Source organism: Ciconia boyciana, chromosome 3 (assembly GCF_034638445.1).
Source record: "Ciconia boyciana chromosome 3, ASM3463844v1, whole genome shotgun sequence".
Lineage (NCBI taxonomy): Eukaryota > Metazoa > Chordata > Aves > Ciconiiformes > Ciconiidae > Ciconia > Ciconia boyciana.
In genome coordinates this window covers 45132531-45155478 of record NC_132936.1, presented here as the reverse complement: position 1 = coordinate 45155478, position 22948 = coordinate 45132531, and the positions used below count along the sequence as shown (strand labels likewise).

The following is a 22948-nucleotide window of genomic DNA, read 5'->3' as shown; positions in this document are numbered from 1 at the left end:
TCCAAGCTCAGAAGCGATGCATCCCAACAAAGAAGAAGTCAGGCAAAAACGCCAGGAGGCCTGCATGGATGAACAAGGAGCTCCTGGACAAACTCAAACACAAAAAGGAAGCCTACAGAGGGTGGAGACAAGGACAGGTAGCCTGGGAGGAGTACAGAGAAATTGTCCGAGCAGCCAGGGTCAGGCTAGGAAAGCTAAAGCCCTGATAGAATTAAATCTGGCCAGGGATGTCAAGGGCAACAAGAAAAGCTTCTATAGGTATGTTGGTGATAAAGGGAAGACTAGGGAAAATGTGGGTCCTCTTCAGAAGGAAATGGGAAACCTGGTTACCTGGGATATGGAGAAGGCTGAGGTACTCAATGACTTTTTTGCCTCAGTCTTCACCAGCAAGTGCTCAGGCCACACTGCTCAAGTCACAGAAGGCAAAGGCAGGGACTGGGAGAATGAAGGACCGACCACTGTAGGAGAAGATCAGGCTTAGGACCATCTAATGAACCTGAAGGTGCACAAGTCCATGGGACCTGATAAGATGCATCCGTAGGTCCTGAGGGAACTGGCAGATGAAGTTGCTAAGCCACTATCCATCATATTTGAGAAGTTGTGGCAGTCCTGTGAAGTTCCCACTGACTGGAAAAGGGGAAACATAACTGCCATTTTTAAAAAGGGAAAAACGGAAGACCTGGGGCACTACAGGCCAGTCAGTCTCACCTCTGTGCCCGGTAAGATCATGGAGCAGATCCTCCTGGAAACTATGCTAAGACACATGGAAAATAAGGAGGTGATTGGTGACAGCCAACATGGCTTCATTAAGGGCAAATCGTGCCTGACAAATTTGGTGGCCTTCTACAATGGGGTTACAGCACTGGTGGATAAGGGAAGAAGAACTGATGTCATCTACCTGGACTTGTGCAAAGCATTTGACACTGTCCTGCACGACATCCTTGTCTCTCAATTGGAGAGACATGGATCTGATGGATGGGCGACTCAGTGGATAAAAAATTGGCTGGATGGTCATACTCAAAGAGTTGCGGTCAAAGGCTCGATGTCCAAGTGGAGGCCAGTGACAAGTGGCGTTCCTCAGGGGTCAGTATTGGAACTGGTGCTGTTTAACATCTTTGTCGGTGACATGGACAGTGCAATTGTATTTATCCTCAGCAAGTTTGCCGGTGACACCAAGCTGAGTGGTGTGGTCAACACGCTGGAGGGAAGGGACCTTGACAGGCTTGAGAGGTGGGCCCGTGCGGACCTCATGAAGTTCAAAAAGGCCAAGTGCAAGGTCCTGCACATGGGTCAGGGCAATCCCAAGCACAAATACAGGCTGGGTGGAGAATGGATTGAGAGCAGCCTTGAGGAGAAGGACTTGGTGGTGTTGGTTGATGAGAAGCTCAACATGACCCAGCAATGTGTGCTTGCAGTCCAGAAAGCCAACCGTATCCTGGGCTGCATCAAAAAAGCGTGGCCAGCAGGTCGAGGGAGGTGATTCTGCCCCTGTACTCAACTATGGTGAGACCTCACCTGGAGTACTGCATCCAGCTCTGGGGTCCTCAGCACAGGAAAGACATGGACCTGTTGGAGTGGGTCCAGAGGAGGGCCATAAAAAGGATCAGAGGGATGGAACACCTCTCCTATGTGGAAAGGCTGAGAGAGTTGGGGTTGTTCAGCCTGGAGAAGAGAAGGCTCCGCGGAGACCTTATAGCAGCCTTTCAGTACCTGAACAGGGCCTACATACAAGAAAGCTGGAGAGGGACTTTTTACAAGGGCATGTAGTGATAGGACAAGGGATAATGGCTTTAAACTGAAAGAGGGTAGATTTAGATTAGATATATGGAAGAAATTCTTCACTATGAGGGTGGTGAGACACTGGAACAGGTTGCCCAGAGAAGTTGTGGGTGTCCTATCCTTGGAAATGTTCAAGGCCAGGTTGGACAGGGCTTTGAGCAACCTGGTCTACTGGAAGGTGTACCTGGCCATGGCTGGCAGGGGGGTTGGAACTAGGTGATCTTTAAGGTCCCTTCCAACCCAAACCATTCTATGATTCTATGATTCTAGGAACACTACAGGTTGAACCACAACATCAGTAACCTAGTATTTATACTAGACAATAATTCTGCACAGCCCAGACCTTATTGTTTGGCATTAAGATCTACTGAAAAATAAAATTCCTATGTCACTGCCAAATTTACTGATGTCCTTGGCCAAAGGTTCCCAGACTAGTAGTCATGAGGCCATGACAGATAGTTTGCAGCTGCTATTTGGAGTTATACACGTGATCTGTAAAAAAGGTTCAAGCATTGAGGGTAGTCCACTGTTCCAAAAGTTAGGGACCCACTTTCCTAAGCAAGCTGCTTCATTTTGCCACATACGGTGCTGTGGCTTCTCTTAGATGCCTCTGAAGAGGTAGCTTTTACACAATCTCTCTGCTGTATGAGCTTTAGTGGTGTGGTAGCAATGAAAGACCAAAGGATGTCCTGAACAGACACAATCACAAGCTGAGAAGCAGTTTAGTGGAAAGCGCAGAATTTTCAAGGTTGCTAATGTCAGAATTTTCAAGGTTGCTAATGTAAACCTATTGTAAACACAAATGTAGTTGTATTCTTTTTAGTAAAAATGCTGATAATGATTTGAACACAAAATGCCACGTTTTGACAATTTAAACAAAAAACATTTCTGAGTGAAAGAAATGGTATAAAGAACATGATCTCAAGGTCTGGTCAATGTGACAGACAAAAATGCAGATGTCTTTTCTAATCTGGCACTCCTGCTAATGATAGTTCTGTTTGTCTACCTACACTCACAGCGGGATACACTTCCTAAGAACTGCAACAGAATCAAGGATTCAACATGAACAACTTTTACCCTATCTTGAACTCTAATATTCTTTATAAGGGTTCATAAGCCCTGTCAGTGCTCGCCCAGGGTATCTGCCTGCCCTCTCTTCTCTGCCGGGAGGGTACTACACACAAAGGAGAAGCAGTGACCTGAAAGCTGTTCTGAAAGTCAAGAACCTTGTAGCTCAGTTATTTAAGGATGTGGTTGTAATTAAAAATGCAGTTCCATTTCTCATCGAACAGTCCCTGTTGTCTTACCAGGCATAATGGTCTTCTGGCAGTGGAAACACTTAGATGAATACTCATCAGAGTAGCATTCGGTACACAGCAAGAGCTCATCCTTGGCAGCAAACGGTTTCTCCACCAGTGAGCGACTGCATTTGGCACACTTGAAGCACCCCTCATGCCAGTGGCGGCCTTTATAGGCCAGATCCTTGGAGAAAGTAAGTCCATGTTAATGAAGACATTTCTTTACAGTGTTTTTATCCCTCAGCTCCTCCCAGAAATAAAGTGAAAAACGGAGAGCATTGCAATGGGGACTTGAAGAGATGACACATGTAGCCAGTGGGAGGTGTGCTAAGAGGTGATGTAAGTACTCAATGTCACTGTGTCAGGATATTTTGTAGATCTCTTGCAGAGGCCATTAGGAGCTGCTTTGGCACAGGCAATAGTCCTTCCTTATGTAACATCAGAGATATGTTTTTATTGGAAGAACCATTTTATATTTTACAGTTGGCCTTCAAAGGGAAACAAGTGATCAACATTTTTAATGTGCACAGGAACCTGACAAGAAGTGCATTCTCTACAGACTTTGAAATGAACTTCATGTATTTTTTAATGTTACTACTTTTTCTTCCAGCTGACACTACGTAACACTAAAGAGAGATCGTATTATTGCAGAAAACAAGCGATTAAAATCTCATTGAGAACAAAATGATTCTTAGGAAGATTATTAAAAAATCATTGCTTTTGTTTACACCTAATATAACTCCTCCTAAAAACTTGGCAGAAAAATGTTTGTTTAAGACTCAGCAGGCTTAGGGGATGAAAAAGCTAATAGTATATGTATGAGACCTCCACTAAGAATTCAAAAAAAGAGCAGATTTTATTTTTCCAAGGTTAAAAAAACAAGGGAAAAATGCACCACCAAAAAAACCCCCCACCTTAAAAAATAAACCAGACCCTTCCAGGTCTCCTGTATAAGTAAGAAGCAAAAAAGGACGTAAATCCAATCTCATTTTTCTCCTTTGTCAGATCCCCACCCTTTAAAGTGTTAAAAATGAAATACATACCATGCTTCATTTCAGGAGGTGCTGAGCACTTAACACTTTCATTTGCATTAGTTAGCACTCTGAATCTTTTAGAAAATAGGCTATCGCCTCAGAGCAGCCTGAGGCGAAGGCTGGGTAAGAAGGAGAGGAAGAGAGCCAAGCTCTAGCACCCGGGCAGAGGTGGGACAACCAGCTGTAGATCTCTGTGGGCCACTTTTCTAGCTGACTCTGGCCTGTTGCACTCCTTGCGTGTTACTCCTGCTTTTTTCTTCCAGTTTTTCCCTCCACTCAGTTCAAAGACATGACTTTTGTTAATGATCTTTGACATCAGTAGTCCTGCCACTTACTTAATTTTCAATTTTAAAATGGAATTAGTGAGCTCAGAGCACATGTTCTCCAGGTGACGCTGACTAGAGCTATGTGTACAAGTTTGCTGTTGAAAAATGCTGATGAGAGTTTGAGAAGCGTCTTCATCCAAGTGAGCAATTTCCTTGGATGATTCCTCTACAGTACTGAGTACTCAGACAATGTGTTTTGAAAACCATGAAGTGCTTTGGCTGGGGAGGCCTCCCAAGAGGCTTATTTTAATAACTTTCTGACCTTTTGTTTCAAAAGAACATAGGCAAAGCAAGCATGGGGAGAAGGTGAGCACTACATACTGAACTCGGCAAAACAAAGGCATTTTGACAGGTTTTATCTGAACTTAAAATTCAAAGTCAAGTGTACAGGCTGTAAATTGAAGTATGGGGTACTGGAAACCCTGTCAAAGACCACAGAAGAACTAATATTATTAATTATATTCTAAAAAAGGGGAGAGGTGAAAAGGAAGCCAAGCCCAGAAACACTGCCGCTAACACGCCATCTATGAGATGAGCAAGGTAAGCATGGAATTAAGTTAAAATTAAAATATACTTAATTTCCAAAAGACAGAGGGAATAATATATGAATTATAAACATGGTTTCTTTTCAGCTTGACATCTGCATGTCAAGCTTTTACCTACAGTAAAAGTAATTTATCCAATACTCAAAATACTTTTCTCAATGGACATCTCTCAGAAATTCCAAAGTTTCACTCAACCTGATCTACTGAATTATACCAGCACCCTACCGTCACTCAAGCACTGTGAAGTCTCTGCAGCTAGTGAGTGACTGGACGTGAAGCATGGAGTCCAGTTGTGGTCCACACGTACACCACAGCATTGACATATGTTTGAGGTATACATATGTGCAGATTTCCTAATGTTTGGCCCCGGAGCTTTCTTATTCTGGGAAAATAGCAGTGTTTCTCTCTGTTGTGCGTGGATGTACAACAGCTATGCTTAGGTCTCTTCACCAGCACAGGGATATGCAGAGGGCTGGATACAGAATCTGCTATTAAAGAAATGGGATTTATGTGTAATTTAGCAAAGAACAAGAAGTGAAAGCTAAATCTTTACCTTGGAATTGCACTCAATAGGTTGCTTGCACTCTTCACAGGGGTTGGCAAACAGGCTGTCATAACATGTAACGCAATAAGCGTTTTCTTCTCTTAATGCATACTTCCTTCCACGAAGAGACTGCAGGCAGTAATGACAGTCTGTGTGATTGCTGGTCATTCTGGCGGGGTTCTTCACGTGATCTGGAAAGATGGAAAAATCTTGTAATTCAGTGGATGACTGTTTGCTTGCCCAAATAATAAATAATGCTGCTTTACTTGTGAATATTAGGAGAGGCATTTCATGGTCATTTGCAGTGCCCTGGATTTCTAATGCTGGGCTGTTCCATAACAGAATGGTAGTCTTTAACAACATATACTGTGTATTGTGTTACCTACATAATGGGCAGCAAGAAGGCTGCTTCAGCTTAATCTAGTGGTACTTACACTGATAGGTCAGGTACCTAAAAATGAAACCGTCTTCACATTCTCTACATACAACTACTGACATTATGGGCATCATACACTGTATTGTGAGGCATGGTTTATCCAGAAATCATGGAATGGAGATAGAAGCTATAGTTCAAAATTTAAACCAACTGCAGAGTTAAAAGGCTAAAGAGAAGTGGCAAGGACTTTGTAGTGTGTTCCTGGTTTTCTTTTGCCATTCCTGTCTTCTGCTCATTCCTTCCTTTTCAAAATACCCCCACTTCTACCTGACTGAACAGAAGGAGGACAAGGGACTCCAAGCTATATGGCTGGTTCTGCATAATCCCAGCTGTGCTGCTAGCATTTCACAGAATCACGGAATCACAGAATCGTATAGGTTGGAAAAGACCTTTAAGATCATCGAGTCCAACCTTTCATTTGGTAGCAATGTAAGGTGACACAAATACCCCTGGATAGCAAAAGAGCAAAATATATAAATAAACTAATCATAACTCAAACAAAATCATAACTTAAAGTAATTTTCCCTTGTTGTTATTGGAAAAGATTGTCTTTTCTTACATATTTCTGTATTGCCAGGTTCCCCGTTGGCAGTGCCAGAAAACTGTGAGATAGATTATATTTCTGTGCCAGAAAACTGTGAGATAGATTATATTTCTGTGCCAGACAAGTGCAGGAAATACCACAAACCTATTGAGAGCCAATTGTATGAGTTTCCCATCCTTCAGTTTTCCAGGCTAAAGAGGCTTGAATAAGTATCCAAACATCAGCTGCTTATAAACCTGCAATGCTGAACGTTTTAAGGATTGTAGAGATGAAGACTTATTTCAGTCTTCTTGTTGCTGATTGGATCATCAGCACTTTGCTAAAATTGGGTCTTGATTCCTGGGAATGAAGGAAGAAGAATCCAGAAAGTTCCCAGTGAAGCAAACCCAGAAACATCTGCTGGACTCATTGGATTGCACCCTTCATTAAACTCGTTGAGTGCCGCTGCAGTCAGTGCCAGCAATCATAAATTTTAGAGGATTTGAGAACAACCAGGGAAGGTCTCCTAAAATATTTACATATCGGTGACTTTTGGCAGCTGAAATCTTTGCACTTTGAATAACGGTGCAAATCAGTTTATCTTAACCAGACGCAAAGCCTGAGAGTAAGGATCAGAAGCGTATGAAGAACAAGATTTGAGGGAGTACTTGCCATCACAGAGTTTACATCTAGTCCATTTAGAATTACTCCCTCATACTTGTTTTCATACACTCACTGCCCATGGTTCTTATACCCACGGTTCAGTTTTAAAAAGGCATTTAATCTTTCTCTGGGTTTCTGCTTTGCCAGATGTAATCCAGTATGATTGTTTGAACTATGAGAAGGAACAATTATTGCAGGTCTTTGCTGGCACCAATGCATAAGGTCAGGCATTTCTTAGTCTATTCCTGGAGGGATAATAGAAAGACAGTGAAAAGGGGGCAGAGAGAGAGGCTATAATGCTTATCTCAGACCAGAAGTAATGACTTGATCGTTTGGCACAAGCTATGGAAAACTTGTTACTGTAAATTGGAAATCTTTTGAGTTGAATTGATTTAGTGTGTTTCTGACTACCCTAAATCTTTGTGCTAGCCAAGACAGGGTGTAGTAAGGAAGTCAAATAATCTGTAACTCAGATCAGTGGGAAACATACTTGCTTAAAAGTATTACAGATGTGTTTTATGTGATATCCTTGGAATAATAGTATAACAGGGCTTGAATCTGGACTTCCATTTCCTTAAGATCAAACAGAGACTTGAATGTGAAACGAATGACCCCACGTGCATGAGAAAATGACATCCATCAGCTTGTACATTTACACAACATGACATATAAAACCAGACACAGCGCAGTAATTCAGTGTATGGTCGCTACGTAGTCATCACCAAAATCAAGGTTAAGTTTTGCTCATTTTCTATCTTGGGGAAGCAGTACAAATTGGTGGCTAGGGAGACAATCAAGGAATGTTTGTGGTTAACTGGGCTCCATATTCAAGGTCATAGGACAGGCTTGAAACTGGGTTTCAGAGGAATTTTCATTCCTTTTTCTGTGGGAGTTAGAGTTGCCTGAGGATAACCCTCTGAGGATAACTGCCTCTGAGGATAACCCTGAGTAGACTACTTTTCTGATTTCCTCCCTGCTGAATCACTACCCCAGCTTCCTAACAGAGTTTCATCTCAGCCTAAAAGTGGCAACAGGAAAATCCTAACAGGGAATGCATTAAGAGCTTACCTGTTACTTATAGTGCTTTTTGTTGTAGAAAGCTCACCAAAAAATAGCTTCAGATATCTGCAGATACATCTGTTTTTTCATTCTATTGAATGGTGATAGGTTTTTAAGTTACTGAAAACTCTGCATACCCAACAATTTTCTTCAAAAAGTAGTTTTCTTGATTTTTTTTTTTTTATTCCCAGGAAGCCAATCTGTTCCAGGAAGCCTGGGTTATATACACATACAAGACCTGCTATTGTAATACTCTAGAACTTCTGCATTTGTAATGTAGTTATCCTCCTAAAAACCTATATGGATATGGGAACAAAGTGCCATTACTCCTGTTTTAGAGATGACAGTGGTTGCTTGAGAACATTAAAAAAGTACACCCAAGACCTGAGTCAAAGCCTGGGGGTGTCCTTGAGCTGCTCCTCTAGTAAAACACTGAAGTCACCCAAGGCTTTTTTTCAGAAAAAGTCTTCAGGGTTTGACCATGATGATACAAAACCATATTTGGGAATGAAGCAGCAATGGCATGAAAAAGAATGATGATTTTTGCAAATCTCTTGGCAAAGGTCTGGGCAACCTTCATGAACTACTTCTACTGTTAGACAATGCAACAAAAAAAGTGAATCTCATCTCCCCTAGCACCACTTACCCTTGCTCCAATAAATAAATAATGGTATGAGCACCACATAGCTAAGTAGAATGTTTTTCTTGTGCTTTGATCCTAATCTCTAGAGAAATATGTTTACTTTAAGTTTGCTGGAAGCTAGACTTTGTATTTTGAAGGTCACTGAAGAAATCTCTGGAGGTCTGATGCTATTCACTCTCATGGAATGAAACGCTGACTCCAGCATTCCAGCTGCTAACTCATGTCCTAGGCACAGGGAAAGAGTGTGATGTCTTCATTCCTTGGGAAAAGAGGATTTTGTTATCAAAATTGGAACAAAGCTAAATACCATTGATTTTTATGTACCTAGTAGGCATGGATACGCGATACCATTTGTAGTGTTAGGATATTTCAAGGGGGAGCAGAGAGATGTTGCCAAAGATGCGAGGATATTGCAACTGGAGACCCTGGGGTCAGATTCGAGAATGCAGCAGTCTCATGGTATGAATTATAAAGCAGAGGAAAATAAAACAACGGAGCTGGCTAGTCTGCCTGCTATTCCAGCAGGTTAAGATAGAATTTAGTTACAACAAATTAGGAGAGGGACTTTCTGTAGAGTCAAATGGTTTCCTGTAAGATGCAGAGCACTAGAAGACCTCCAGCGAAGAAAGCCATAAGAAAATGGTTGTGAAGTTGTGAAACCTGATAAATGGGTAACCATCAGGAAAGGAATGCTTGTTTTCTCACTGGAGCTAAAAAGCACAGCCATGACGTTAATATGTCTCTTTATGATTTATCTTGATATTTTCTATAAATGTATGTTAATCTCCCTTAGGTTATATAAATATAAAAAGCCCAGAAACATTAGTCCTACTTAGATGGGAATTAATATACATAGGCATGTAGGTACGCCTTTTTATACATACGTGTAAAAATATTGTACTTTTTGTTTTATGTCAATTCTAATGGACTATTTCCCAATCTAAATAAGACTGCTATTGAACTGCATCATCTTTTTCCTTAAGAACATACAATGAATGGAACAAGCCTCTCTATTAGGGAAGCATAAAGAAAGAAAAATGATGGCAAAATAAATCATTGCAACAACACTGAGGGATAAGAAAAATGAATTGATCTATTATGAGGGGGTCACCAGTTTATTTTCAGTTAAGTACATTTTTTAATCTTGGAACATGGTTTTGCATAAATTTGCTGATTTCATTTTCCCCATTTTGTTTTTTTTTGGTGAGAGCTGCTGAACAATTAATCACATACATTTGCAAAATACATTAGTGACTCAGCTTTACAATGCAGTTGTAACCTTAACAATATCATTATAGGGAAAATTTTCTAACAATATCATTATTTTATAAATAAAAGTTTCTAACAAGGTTTTACAAGGAAATTTTTCCTCATTTCAGAGATCACCGTTTCTTGATTTCTCTGGATGCCTGCTACGCCCCAGAAATCCATTATTTTGCTGTTGTGACTAAACCTAATAGAAGCCCTGACACCTCAAGAAAAATGAACTCACGAGACAGTTAAACGTATGCTGTATTTTCAAAACTCTGGCAATACCCTTGCTTTGTCTCTTCCCTCCCTCAGAGTAACTGCAATTTTCCCAGTGATACCTTTAAGTTATGCTGGAGTGTTGAAGGATACTAGAATTTTTGCTTAGGAACCAAGGAATACTAGAATTTTTGCTTAGGAACCAAGGGCATATATTACAGATCAAGTCAAAACAATTACCTACAGGAAAGTAGAGACACAGGTGTTAACTTTGAACAAGCTGTTTTATCTCCGTGGCACAGCACAGTAATACAAAGTCAGGTTCTGGGAGCATCTGAGTGGGTGCAGAGCTCTCGCTGATGACGTTCTGCTTTAAGCAGCCAGGATGGATGCCAACCAGGACTGTCCTATAAGAATGTGACTATATGGCTTCAGGATCCACAAGTGACATGGTTTTGGTGGACTGTCTAGGCAAAGCAGCTCATTTAGAGGCTGATCAGGTAACTGCACCACACGGCATTGTACCGTGTTTACACACTCCATGACCACAAGCAAAAAGGGCAAGAGCTCTGGCTTAACTAGGGGACCGAGCATCCCAGGAATTCTGTTTCACCTTAATTGGTATTGCTGTCTGCTTTGTTTACACCGTGTAAACTCAAACATTAGTGTAGTCATCTAAAGTCTTCCTTTATCCCAGTACAACATAATTTGCTAGTTACCTAAACTTGAAACTAGGACAAATTAGAGCAGTGAAAGTGCCTCAACTAAGTGTTCAGAGTGGTGCAGACATACAGAAATGCTGTTGCAGAAGAGACCTGATTAGCCTATGTCCCTCAAGCTCTCTTTTCTAGCTACAGAGTGGGTTTAATAGCCTAGCCCCGTTGCCTCTACGGCAAGCTAGGTATTTCCTTTAGTTTAGCCACAGAACTTTCACCAGCAGCATCCAGCTTGTCCAATATAACCTGTACTTGCTACCGAGGTCAGCCTGAGCAATTTAGTTGGCAAAATTCAAATTAATTACTCACTCTGTATGCATCTCTCCTAATGGATATTCTTCCTCTGTTGTGAGCCTTGCTAGCAAAGCTCAAGAATTACCATCACAGGAAACCCACTGTACAGAAAAATCAGAGGTCAGAAATAAGCATGTCAAATGCAGTAGCTGAAAGCTGGTTTTTGGAAGAAGCAGGCAGAAAAGTTGCTAACTGGCTACAGAATTAAACCTAGATTATTTGCTGGATTTCTTTTTTTTTTTAACTAATCAACACGTGAGAGTCAGGGAGTGCAATTCATCATTTAACACAAGTACTACCCCGGTGCCCAAAGATTCCAGTCCAGAATAACTGGCCCTGTTATTCTGAACACAACAAGCTCGGCTGATCAGCAGTATTGCTGGTCAATAATGCAGCTCCGTGTTTAAGTAGAGACAAACTGTCAGTGGAGTGCTCGGTATCGATTCAAGTCTCTCCCAACCTATTACCCAGGAACACAAAACCTTTTCATCTGCTGAGATTCCTGGGTGCTGTCAATAGTTTCACAAGCAGCAATATATGAAAAAAGTAGGGTTAATGCTATGGCTTAGATAATTTCTTTTATTTTTCTGAAGTCATTCTTACCCATATTTTTTACAGGTTTTCACATAGTCTGGTACAGTCAAAATTTTCTCCTGTCTTCATTATGGAGCTCATTCCTTTCTGAGTACTGTCAGATTTATACAGTCAAATGAAGCCATGAAATATTTCAACCATGTACTGGTGTATTTTTTCATGTAAAATCCTGGCAGTATTCTCAGTCATACTCTATACATGCAACAATAAAACAGGTTAGAGGATCGCATCTGGTACAAATGGGCCATGTGAAAAAGTATACCCAAATTAGCTGGTGAGTTATATACTTAGAAGACATTTAGACAGTTTTAAATTTATTAGCTTCAGCTGCCCAAGTTCCAAAAGCGAAGCAGCCATGAGCTTAGATGTGGCTGAGAAATCATTAGTGAATCCTAGGTACAATGTTAAAGGAGACAATTTAAAGTAATGAAATTAGTGGTGTACCTCAGGGGTTGACACTGGGTCCAATACTGTTCAACATCTTCATTAATGACCTGGACGATGGATGGGACAGAGGGCACCCACAGCAAACTGGCAGATGACACAAAACTGGGCGGAGTGGCTGATAGCCCAGATGGATGTGCTGTCATCCAGAACTACCCCACCAGGAGAAGTGGGGTGAGAGGAGTCTCATGAAGTTCAACAAGGGGAGATGCAAAGTCCTGCCTCTGGGGAGGAATAACTGCAGGTACCAGCACATGCTGGGGGCCAGCCACATGGAAGGCAGCTTTGCAGAGGAGGACGTGGGGGTCCTGGTGGACAACAAACTGAACATGAGCCAACAACGCGCCCATGTGGTTAAGAAGGCCAACAACATCCTGTGGAGCATTAGGAAGAGCATTGCCAGCAGGTTGAGGGAGGTGATCCTTCCTCTCTACTCAGCACTAGCGAGACACATCTGGAGTGCTGGGTCCAGTTCTGGGCTCCCCAGTACAAGAGAGATAGGGAGCTACTGGAAAGAGTCCAGTAAAGGGCCACAAAGGTGACTGAGGGACTGGAGTATCTCTCCTATGAGGAAAGGCCTCCAGGTTCTCATCAATGTGTACAAATACCTGAAGGGAGGGAATGAAGAAGGAGCCATGCTCTTCTCAGTGGTGCCTGCTGACAGGAGAAAATGCAATGGGCACAAACTGAAATACAAGGGATTCCACTTAAACAGAAGAAAAAAAACCTTTCACTGTACGAGCGGTTGAACACTGGCACAGGTTGCCCAGAGAGCTTGTGTAGTCTCCAGCCTTAGAGATATTCAAAACCTGACTGGACATAGCCCTGGGCAATCTGCTTTGGGTGATCCTGCTTAAGCAAGGGGTCAGACTAGATGATCTCCACAGGTCCCATGCCACCTCAACCATTCTGTGATTCTCTGATGGACCACAGAAAGGTCTATCACTGCTGAATGATAAAAGAGGGAGGGTGAAAGAGTCCACAAAACCTCAGTATTCCCTCATGGGCATTTGAGCAGGAGCGGGGTCACTCCCATAACAACAAAACAGGTCTCCTGTAGATGATTGATTGTGAGTCCCCATCTAAGCTAGACATATGCGTAGTCTAAACACGTGAGAAATGCTATTGCTTTCAGCTGTAATATTTACATGCCTGAAGCTGAATGCATGCTTTAGAGCTTTGCTGCCTATATGCTTGGAGCACAGTTTTTGAAAGATATTTTCAAATATAATAAAAAAGGGGGATTTAAAAAAATACATAAGCAATTAGGTTCTTCATTACAATTAATTTCAATGTTTCCTGATATTTCAATCTGGTAAACTTAGTCTTGAAATACTTCTCAATTGAAATACATTCAGTGGAATTGCATGACATTTGTTAGAGAGGAAAGAGCAAAGGAAACTAGTGATTCTAGATAATTTCTGTCAAAGAAAAAACCAGTTTCAGTAGATTCAGCATTTCCACAGGGAAAAACCACTTCCAACATTCTCAATTCCCAGCCATGTGTGAAATTAAGAGAGACACAGGTTATTTTCTGTGTTGTCACTGAGTGTGAAACATGATCAACATGTCCTTTGTCAACCAGCCTGATACTTAGATATAAGTACTGCCCAAAAGCTGGGCCTTTTTTGGTGGAAAGGAGTTAGCGGCTTGTCTGCACTATCTGGTTTACCACAGTAAAGAAGATTTCGTTATTTTTGTTGTTGCAGGCTGGTGCAAGTCAAACCTCCTTTTCCTCACTGATCATTTCTAATTTTAAGCTGGTGTTAATTGTTACAGACCAGGCTACAGAAGAGATGTGAAGGTCTGGATGCCTTCAGTAATCTTGACTATTTCGATGACTTGGCTCAGAAGGAAACATAGACAGTGCTCCACTCAGCCACTGCCCTGTACAGAACAACGAGGTATAAAGGAGTGTTTGAGGCACTGACATCTACACTAAATATACTCTTTACCAGAACTCAGCAGAGAAAGCAGATCTAAAAATTATTTTGCAATGACTTAAAGACTGTGTGAAGGAAAATGACTATAACTGTATATATTTTTTTTTCGGTTCAGCAGGCAAAACCGTCCTAAGGAAGATGCAAGAAATCCTACAAAGGATGGCTAGGCAACAACCTGCTCATGAGGAAAGTTTCCTAATCCCTTTTAGAGGATTAAATTCATGCTCTGAAACTTGAGCATTTATAAGCTTCCAAAACTAATATAAATTTAAAAAAAAGTTATTGCATCACAGTATTTTTGGAAGAAAAAGGAGTGTTGCACTAAGCTTGATTCAAAATGCTCTAACACTTTTAATTTTAAAATTTTGATGTATTTTAATAGAAAATATTTGTGAATTAAAAAACCCCACGTCATGGAGAATGTCAGTTTGTTTTAGAAAAGTAGAATTCAAAAAAGTGAAATTTGGCTGAAAAATATTGGTCTAAAAATGGATCTTAAATTCTCAATGGAAAAAAATATAGTAAAAACTTAAATTTTATTTTTTATATAAAGTTAAAAATTTAATTTGAAGAAGCAATTTTATAGTTAACTTTTATTCTAGGAAAAAAGATGTGAATTTGAGTTAGAGTGATTTAATTTTGAGAGAATAAATTTAGTAGCAAAAGGACGTTTACGTTGGGTTACAGTTTCTTAAATTAAAATAGTGGGAATGTAGAGAATAACATACTGTACTTGCATGGAAATATTAATATAATTTCCTTCTATCAACCTACAACCCAGCAAGTATTAAATGTCTTTAAAAGAGAAAGAGAAACATTAAATATTTGGGGCTGAACTGGTCAGGAAGAGAATTGATCACTGAAACCACAGCTGATCTCTGGCAATGAATACAAAGCCTTCCCCACCACCCTTTCTGCCTGGTTTTTCCAGTCCCCTTTCCTGTCTCCACCCTCACCTACAATCCCCTGATCATGGAAAATATTTTTTAAAATGCTTAAATAAAAAGAAAATTGAAGTTACAAATGAAGTCATGTGCTGAAATCCTGATCTGAGACTTTTACCAGCGAGTTCATCCCCACTGTGCAAATTAGAGCAGCACTTCTGAGCGATCTCTGCTACAACAGCATCTGCACATCTGGCTCCAGATTCCCCTCTACACAGTGCACTAAAGTCAAGATGCTTGCACATGAGCAGAAGTCCACCAAGGAACCAGCAGCACCTTAGCAGTATACTAACACCACTGGGCAGGAACACATCTACCTGAAAATGAAACAAGCTTGCCTTCGGGACTGAAAGCTTTCCTGGGGAAAACAACAGCAAGAGGAAATGATGCCTGTGATACAGCGGGGAGTGAAGTGCTCACAGGCCGTGAAACGGAACAGCCTTGCCACTAACAAGAGGTAACAGAGCTTCAATAGGCAACGCTGATGCTGACTGCAGTCTTTAAGATCTTGATAAAAAAATAGGCCATTCCTTGTCTTTGCAGATGCATCAACTGCAGAGACTGGATTTCCCCCACCCTTACATTTTATTTCAGGGACAGAAAGGCAGATGAAGAGTACTGTGTCTTGTGAGAACGGGTACATCACATGAATTAAAATCCTTCTAAAAAAAAAAACCAACTACAACTGACTACACAGTACAACTTTTTCTAGCTGGGTTCTTTAAAAGCCTGTGACCTACTTTAGAACTGCTTTAAGAAATAAAATGAACAATAAGGAAAAGATGAGCAGCAGCAGCAATGTTAGCAGCAAGCTAAAATTGGAAGGGATTTTCATTACCCTATCTAAAAAAAAAACCGACCTCCTTCCCCCAAAACCAAACATAAAACCCCCAAGTGGTAACAAAGCGTCTGCTGCAGTGGCACAGCCTTCTTTTTTTTCTCCCAACTGCGCTGTGCCAACCTGACCTAGTTTTCTGAGGAAAAAAAATAAACCGAGCTGCAGCACTTTTATAATAAATATACAACACCTCATCAAAATGAACCAAATCTAAAGACTTCTAATCTCAGCCCTGTTAAAAGATTGTCATGAGCTAGGTGGCATTATAGTTTAGGAAAAGCAAAGGCTACTGCAAGGAGTATTGGTATGCAAGATCCCTACTTCAATTATCATTGTTCCCAGGTATTTAGATTTTTAGGCCCAATGAATGGCCAGTTTTGCTGCTTGCAGAGCTCCATCAGTCTTAGCTGCCACCTTCTTACCAAACTTTTCACTGAAAACAGAGATGACATGGTTCTGCAGACAAGCCCTGAACTGCTTCTTACCCTCACAGGAATCATATTTTGTGAAGTCACTGCTGTGTACAGTGTAAGAAATACTGGCAACTGCAAATGTAGCATATATACCCTCTCTTCACATTATATGTGAGCTGTTTAGGGTGATCATTGCTGTGGCAGTCTCCCCTTCATGGAGAGGAACTCCACAGTGTGCCTCCGTGGACCTTCCCAAGGGAAAGCAGGCTTCAGGATAGGCAGTCCTAAGGGGCAGGATCAAATAGAGAAGGAATGGGCAGAAACATTGATTAGAACCAATAACAGCCTGATCTCAAAACAAGGACTACCTACACACTCTGGATTTTTACTGACAATTAACACAGTAGGCATTGCTACAAGATAGAGCTGTAATGATCCTCTGCAATTGCAATCTCTTTGGAATACAGGGATCCAATAATAACACAGCCTTATTAAAATACATATGCATATATTGCATCTGCTAGGTAGACAGACCATGAAAACTCTAACCCGGTGGAGAAAACCTGAAAGATGTGGTACTCTTTGTATTCTACTGCTTTTACAGTAATGAACTGTACATATACAATGTAACTGAGACAGAGGGCGAGAAAGGTTTCCAGGAAAGTGCACAACAACAAACCAACATGAAAATACACTGTGGGTGTTCTTAAGCAGACTTACTTAACTTCCTTCTGCTCCCCCCCTAAGTGTTACGGGAACACCTGCTTTGTCTTCTCTTAGAACAGGACCCCAGGAACACTTGCATATGTACGTAAACTAATGCAGCTGAATAATTTCACTCGATTTGTGGATGTCAAATTAGGTGATTTAATATTTTCTGGATTAGGTTTTTAACTCTGCATGTTAGGGTTGGTGTCCTCATATCTACTGGAGAGTGCTAGGCACAATTCACTTACGGAGTCTCAACATCTGTACCAAGGTTGCAGTTACAAACTAGTACAATTTGACTGTGTGTGCATTTCACTAAAGATGTGAAATTATTGCAGGGTGACTTTTTCCTTTTATTCTCTGTCCTGTATTTGTTTTAAACATACTGTAAAGCTGGAAAACCTTACTAGTTTAATTATGCAGGTGCATCAAGGGCAGGCTGCTGCTCTTTGGGCTGGGGGGAAAAAAAGATTAAAATATTCAGATATACACATTCTTTTATGACATGTCCTATATTCACTGTTGATAGTAAACTAGCACATTTCATTCCAACACAGCAAAAGGATATATGACTCACAATGTAAAAACTCAGTTCTAGAAGAGAGCTGATAACAGGGCTTTTGAAGGCAGTGAACCCCTTTAGGAGTGGGGCTGATGGGAGAAAGGGCAGCAAGTCAAGGTCTTCAGCTTCTTGTTCGTCCTCTACCAAGGAGGAAAAATAATGGCGTGTTACTGAGTATAGAAAAAAATGTTGGGCTTGTTTTGTTGTTTTTTTTTTTTCTTTTCTTTAAATATGTGGCTTTGTGCATCATCCATTAACCAGGAAAAAAATGTTAACTGAAGACCTCTTGAGTCTTGAGCAGTTGAGTAGATAATGCCCCGTCAAACAAGATAGAGTATGTCATGGCATCAACTCTGTTTTAACTTCAATCCTCGCGTCCTGTGAGCAGCAACATCAGCCAGTCCTTAGAGAGACTCGGCCCTGGGTTCTGTTCATGTCCTGACAGCGACCTTTGCCATGAACTTGAAATCTTTGTGCCTCTTATATTACCTGTTCTGCCTACTTAGGAGATAAGGTCTGCTGAACAGTTATGTGACTGGGTATCCTACCATTTCCCTTAAGCCTTAAAATCTCTGTGCCAGACATTAAACATATTTCTTTCTATTTTAACATAGTCTATCTTCCTAAAAGTGGCTATGATTTAAAATTAGACCCTGTAATGACTAGACCATGGTATTCTGTCTTTCTTTATTATGATGTGAGGTTACTGACCCTTCAGTTACTGCCCTGCTGGGATTTTTGTAATGTCCTGGCATGTGAAAAGGTCCTTTTTTTGTTTTTGGCACTATGACTTTCAGAATGGATTTCTTTCTATGATTATAAATACACACTATAGAAGCTGGTTCCAGTGTAGGATTGCCCTATTCTGATTGAAGGAAAATTAAGGCTAAAGTTTATCTGAACACCCAAGACAGTCAACATTTTACTTAGACAAATAAAAACCATCAGTAAAGTCTTAGAATTCTGGAATAAATTTGGTGAGAATGAAGAAACTCCTTTCTAACATTTAGGAACATTTTAAAAACATGCTATTTAACTCAAGGAAATTGTGGAACAATGAGTCCACTGAAACTGGTAAAGTCTATTCAAGTGGTGACGTGAAGCCCGACACGTAGCAGTAGCAGAACAACCATTTTTGCAAACCTAGAATGGAATTGACTGGTTTCAATATGAGCTGATGCTCGGAGTCCCTAACTCTGACCAGCGGTGGGTGAGAAGGTCAGTCTGAGGAGGAGGAGAGTGGTAAGCAGCAGCAGAAACTGTATCAAGGAACAAATACAGTTCCAGTCCTTTCTGCTAATTTATGTTAAATTTGGTAAATGTTTTCAGTAAAAAGTCTAAGCAAGTGATTAAATAAATTAAGAATTCTGCTACTGTATTTAAAAAAAAAACCAAAATGTTTTGAGCTTTTAATTTGAAATGTTTCTCAATAGTCTTCAATTTTCAAGCACCAAACTAAACAAAGATTGACAATTAGAAGATCAGCATGAAACAGTTTTTCCTCTAATCTTTTCCTTTTTTTTCATGCAAATAGAATCCCAGACTCACAGAACTCTAATTATGCCACAATTTGGCATGTTATAATACATAAATGAATCATGATGTGGCTGAATTTGAAACTTGAAGGCTCACTTGAGGAAGACTGGGCTCCTGATAAATAGATTTACAGCCTAATACTGTTCTGGGCTTATGATAAATAGAATTATAACCTCATACTTTGAAGTATTTTACAGCCTTCCTTTCAAAGGTTTCAGAATGCTTTTCTAACAACAATAATAAAGTAATCCTAAAACACAGCTGTGAGATACTGGTCTACAGAGAAGGTTAATACTTGTCAAAGCAAAGTAATTGACTTGCTCAAGGTCAGAGCGCAAACCTGGAGGAGTGGGAAGAAAGGAAGCCAGTCGCTATGCCTTTGCCATTAGATGGGTCCGCTCATCAGGCTGTATCCATGGCACTGGCCCGGGATAGTTAAAAACACTGTACGAAGGTTGCCAGGTGGCCAACCTCCAGTGCTGGAGGTAGAAAGCACTTCTAAAATTAGCCGAAGCAATAAAATGTTCCAGTTGTGAACTTTGCAATTGTCATTAATTACTCTGAGGTTATGATTAATATTCTTACGCAAAATTTTCTGGGTGGAATTTTTCCAGTTTTGTGTCAAACCTCTTAGGGCTACAGCGGTTGAGAGAGTTCCTAATTATGAAGGATTTTCCAGTCAATTTGGGTTGTTTCCAGACAGTTTTGGGTAACGTTGGTTTGAACTAATTTTTTTCTCCCCAGTGTAACAAACCCAGTTTACAGATGGGGAACTGAGGCACAGGGCAACTTGCTGGAGGACACTCTGGACTGAATTCTGGTCTCCTGTGTGTGTGCTCTGTCAACAGCTACACCATGCTCTGTCACTCTTTCTATCATTCTGTCACTCTGTCATTCTTTCTATCAGTTCTGCTATCTATGCACAAAGATACATTATAGGAAAATGAGTAATTTTCCGAGTTATAAAGCATCCAAGTGTGAGGCTAGCAATGAACTAGGGCAGCCTGTTCAGATCCATTGCCCATAATACGCTGAGATGTGCAAGAATTTACCAGTTCTTATATACGGAGCTAGAAAAATTGAAACTCAAAGGCAACCATGGCTGAGAAGAAAAGTAATCTACTAGCATGAATGAAGTAGAATCAAAGAAAACTCTTAGTCTAAGAAAGGGAAACAAGGAGGGATGATAGCTAATGTACACTGTACAATATCAGAGAAGAATGGGGATATTCACAAAAGCTAACCTAAGCCTACTGAGCCTAATGAACAAGGCACTTTTTATAGTTAAAAGAGAGAGATAAATTCCTCTCCAGGGTGATTACCAGTGGAAACTTAAATTAGCCATCATTATAGAGGCAACCAAGGGAGACTAGTTAGCCTTGTAACAGTCTTGTCCCTCACTGTATCTTTGCTATAGAACTTGATTAACTTATTTTTAATTCATCAGTGTTTTTGGAGTAATGTTTGCATATTTCTACAAAACCATCCTTATTTCATCCCTGTTACATTTTACAGGAAAATACAAATGTATGAAATGAGTTCACAGCCTCCTTTCTCACTAGAGCTGCGCGCCTGTTCCCAGAAGAATGAATTCCGCTGCAGGAGCGCAAGTGGAGCATCAGCAGCCCTTTGCCATGCCAACTTCCAGACCTGGGGCTCTAGAGATTTTAATAGAACAGTTGAACTGCAAATCGTTAATTTTATGAGCATCCTAGAATTAGTCATAAGACATCATCTTACCCTTTACTGGCAGGGAAGTGTGCAGAAAAACTCAGGTCAGTTTTATTCCCCAGGCGATCTAAAAGCCTGAATAGCATCTAGAGCTTGTTTAGTCGATAGGAGGGCTGCTCATTCGAACAGGGTCAGAATTTCACCCTCTGATTTTGGGGTTGACATTTGGAAGCACGCTGGTTAAGATTTTCACATTTATTTCTGTCTGTCCATGGTTAGGCAATACAAAAAGTTTTTAACTTCTTTTGAGAAATAAAACTCAGATATGGAAAAAATGAAGAAAGGTGGGCTTATTGGTATATAGCCCACAGAACGTGTCTTAGGAAGTCAACCAAAAATATACACTTCATAAAATATGACTGCCTGCAAATAACCTGGAGATACCATAGGTCACAACTGATCAGAATCTCTTTCAAGCAGCTTTTGATTTCATTTTGCTCTAATCTTACAAGAAGGTTAGTATGTCATCTTAAGTTTCTACCAATTATACAACTTTGAATCAAAGTGACTTCTGTGACACTGCAATAAAATTACATGGCAAGACCATCAGCAATCTGTTATAACGTTAATATATTAAATCCGTTAAAGCCTATTCTGCTAAAATACTCTAGAAATGTCAACTCATCACACAAACGGAAGAAAAATATGGGTGAAAGTATTAACCACAAACAAAAAAAGACACCTGAGACGTGTTTTCTAAATGTAAGAGATTTTGTGCCCAGCTCCATATATAAAACCAAATCTTTTGAAAACAGGGACAGTTAAAGAAATATATTTTCAAACATTTGTATTATTGAACTGGAAATTATACTTGATAGTTTTGTCCAAATTTTATTTTAACCTCATTATCAAAAAGACTGCCATTATGAAATCAGGTAGCAGTACAATTAATATACATAAACTTTAATTTAAGGAATATTTCCACCTTTGCCCATACTTCTTTTTTAATTCTGCAATATAGGCACACATTTCCAGCACCATTTCAGTAAAAAGTGGTATATCCTTTCAATACTACTCTTTCCCTTCAAATTCCAAACCAAAATTATGATCCTAAAAATGTGATAGCTGAAAGATAAAACAAAGTGTCTTACAGAGGGAGAATTTGGAGATTATACTTGATTTTTATAACAAGTCAAAATATTGCTATAAACACCAGCTTGGAAACTGGTTTTACTTCAATAAAAAGCAAGAACAATCCATGTTAGGCGTTAAAATTAGTTATGCTAGAAACAAGTTACTTACCTTATCAGAAAAGACACTACCTAGAAAGTTTTCTTGCAACAACAAATAGCTATGAAAGCTTGCTAAGAGATAAAAATGGTGATTCAAATGCCACAGGAAACAGCATACACTTTTATTGTTGGCTTGTTCTTTGGAGTAAACAAAATGAATCCTCATCTCATTACAAAGGAAACGCCAAACAATCTTCCCGTAAATTAATGAGTGAGCCAATTAATAAAATGAAAACAATTGCATCCAAAAATGTGTGGTATTTCTTTTGGTACACAAAATAAAAATTTTTGCTAGATGTGTAGAATTCTGCATCTAATTTAATTTGCAGTTTTGTGTCTGAAAAGTTCCTGCTTACTTGCTCAAAATGTTAAATTAGGTACTTTGTATACTACCCCATTTAAACATTATCAAATAAAGGAATAATGGAGAAGAGCCTCAATACTCACATTTGGTTTTAAGCTGCTTCTCTTGGTAACTTGTGCAGCAAAATAAAGGAAGAAATAATGACACGTCTTCACAGAAACAAGCATTCATCAAGTCCAAAAGAAACAGAACACTTTGCCAGAGCTATTTGAGGGTCCCATCAGAATTTGGCTGGATGGAGGAAGGCTGAGGGTCAGTTTGTTTCCCTTAGACCTCATGACATGCAAATAGCTGGCTGCCTCACCACTGAAT

The 22948-nt window shown here is 40.1% G+C and overlaps 1 protein-coding gene across 1 annotated transcript in view; it reads right to left on the bottom strand.

Annotated features, from left to right (window-relative positions):
- Window positions 1-22831, bottom strand: part of FHL5 (four and a half LIM domains 5) — a 30541-nt gene extending 7710 nt beyond the window's left edge. The window contains exons 1-4 of the mRNA XM_072857857.1: window positions 22720-22831; window positions 17789-17913; window positions 5536-5717; window positions 3087-3261 (exon numbers count right to left, since the gene is read on the bottom strand). Of these exons, the coding sequence (XP_072713958.1) occupies window positions 3087-3261; window positions 5536-5694 (334 nt within the window). The 5' untranslated portion in view covers window positions 5695-5717; window positions 17789-17913; window positions 22720-22831. The remainder of the gene's footprint in view (window positions 1-3086; window positions 3262-5535; window positions 5718-17788; window positions 17914-22719) is intronic.
- Window positions 22832-22948: the final 117 nt, after the last annotated feature.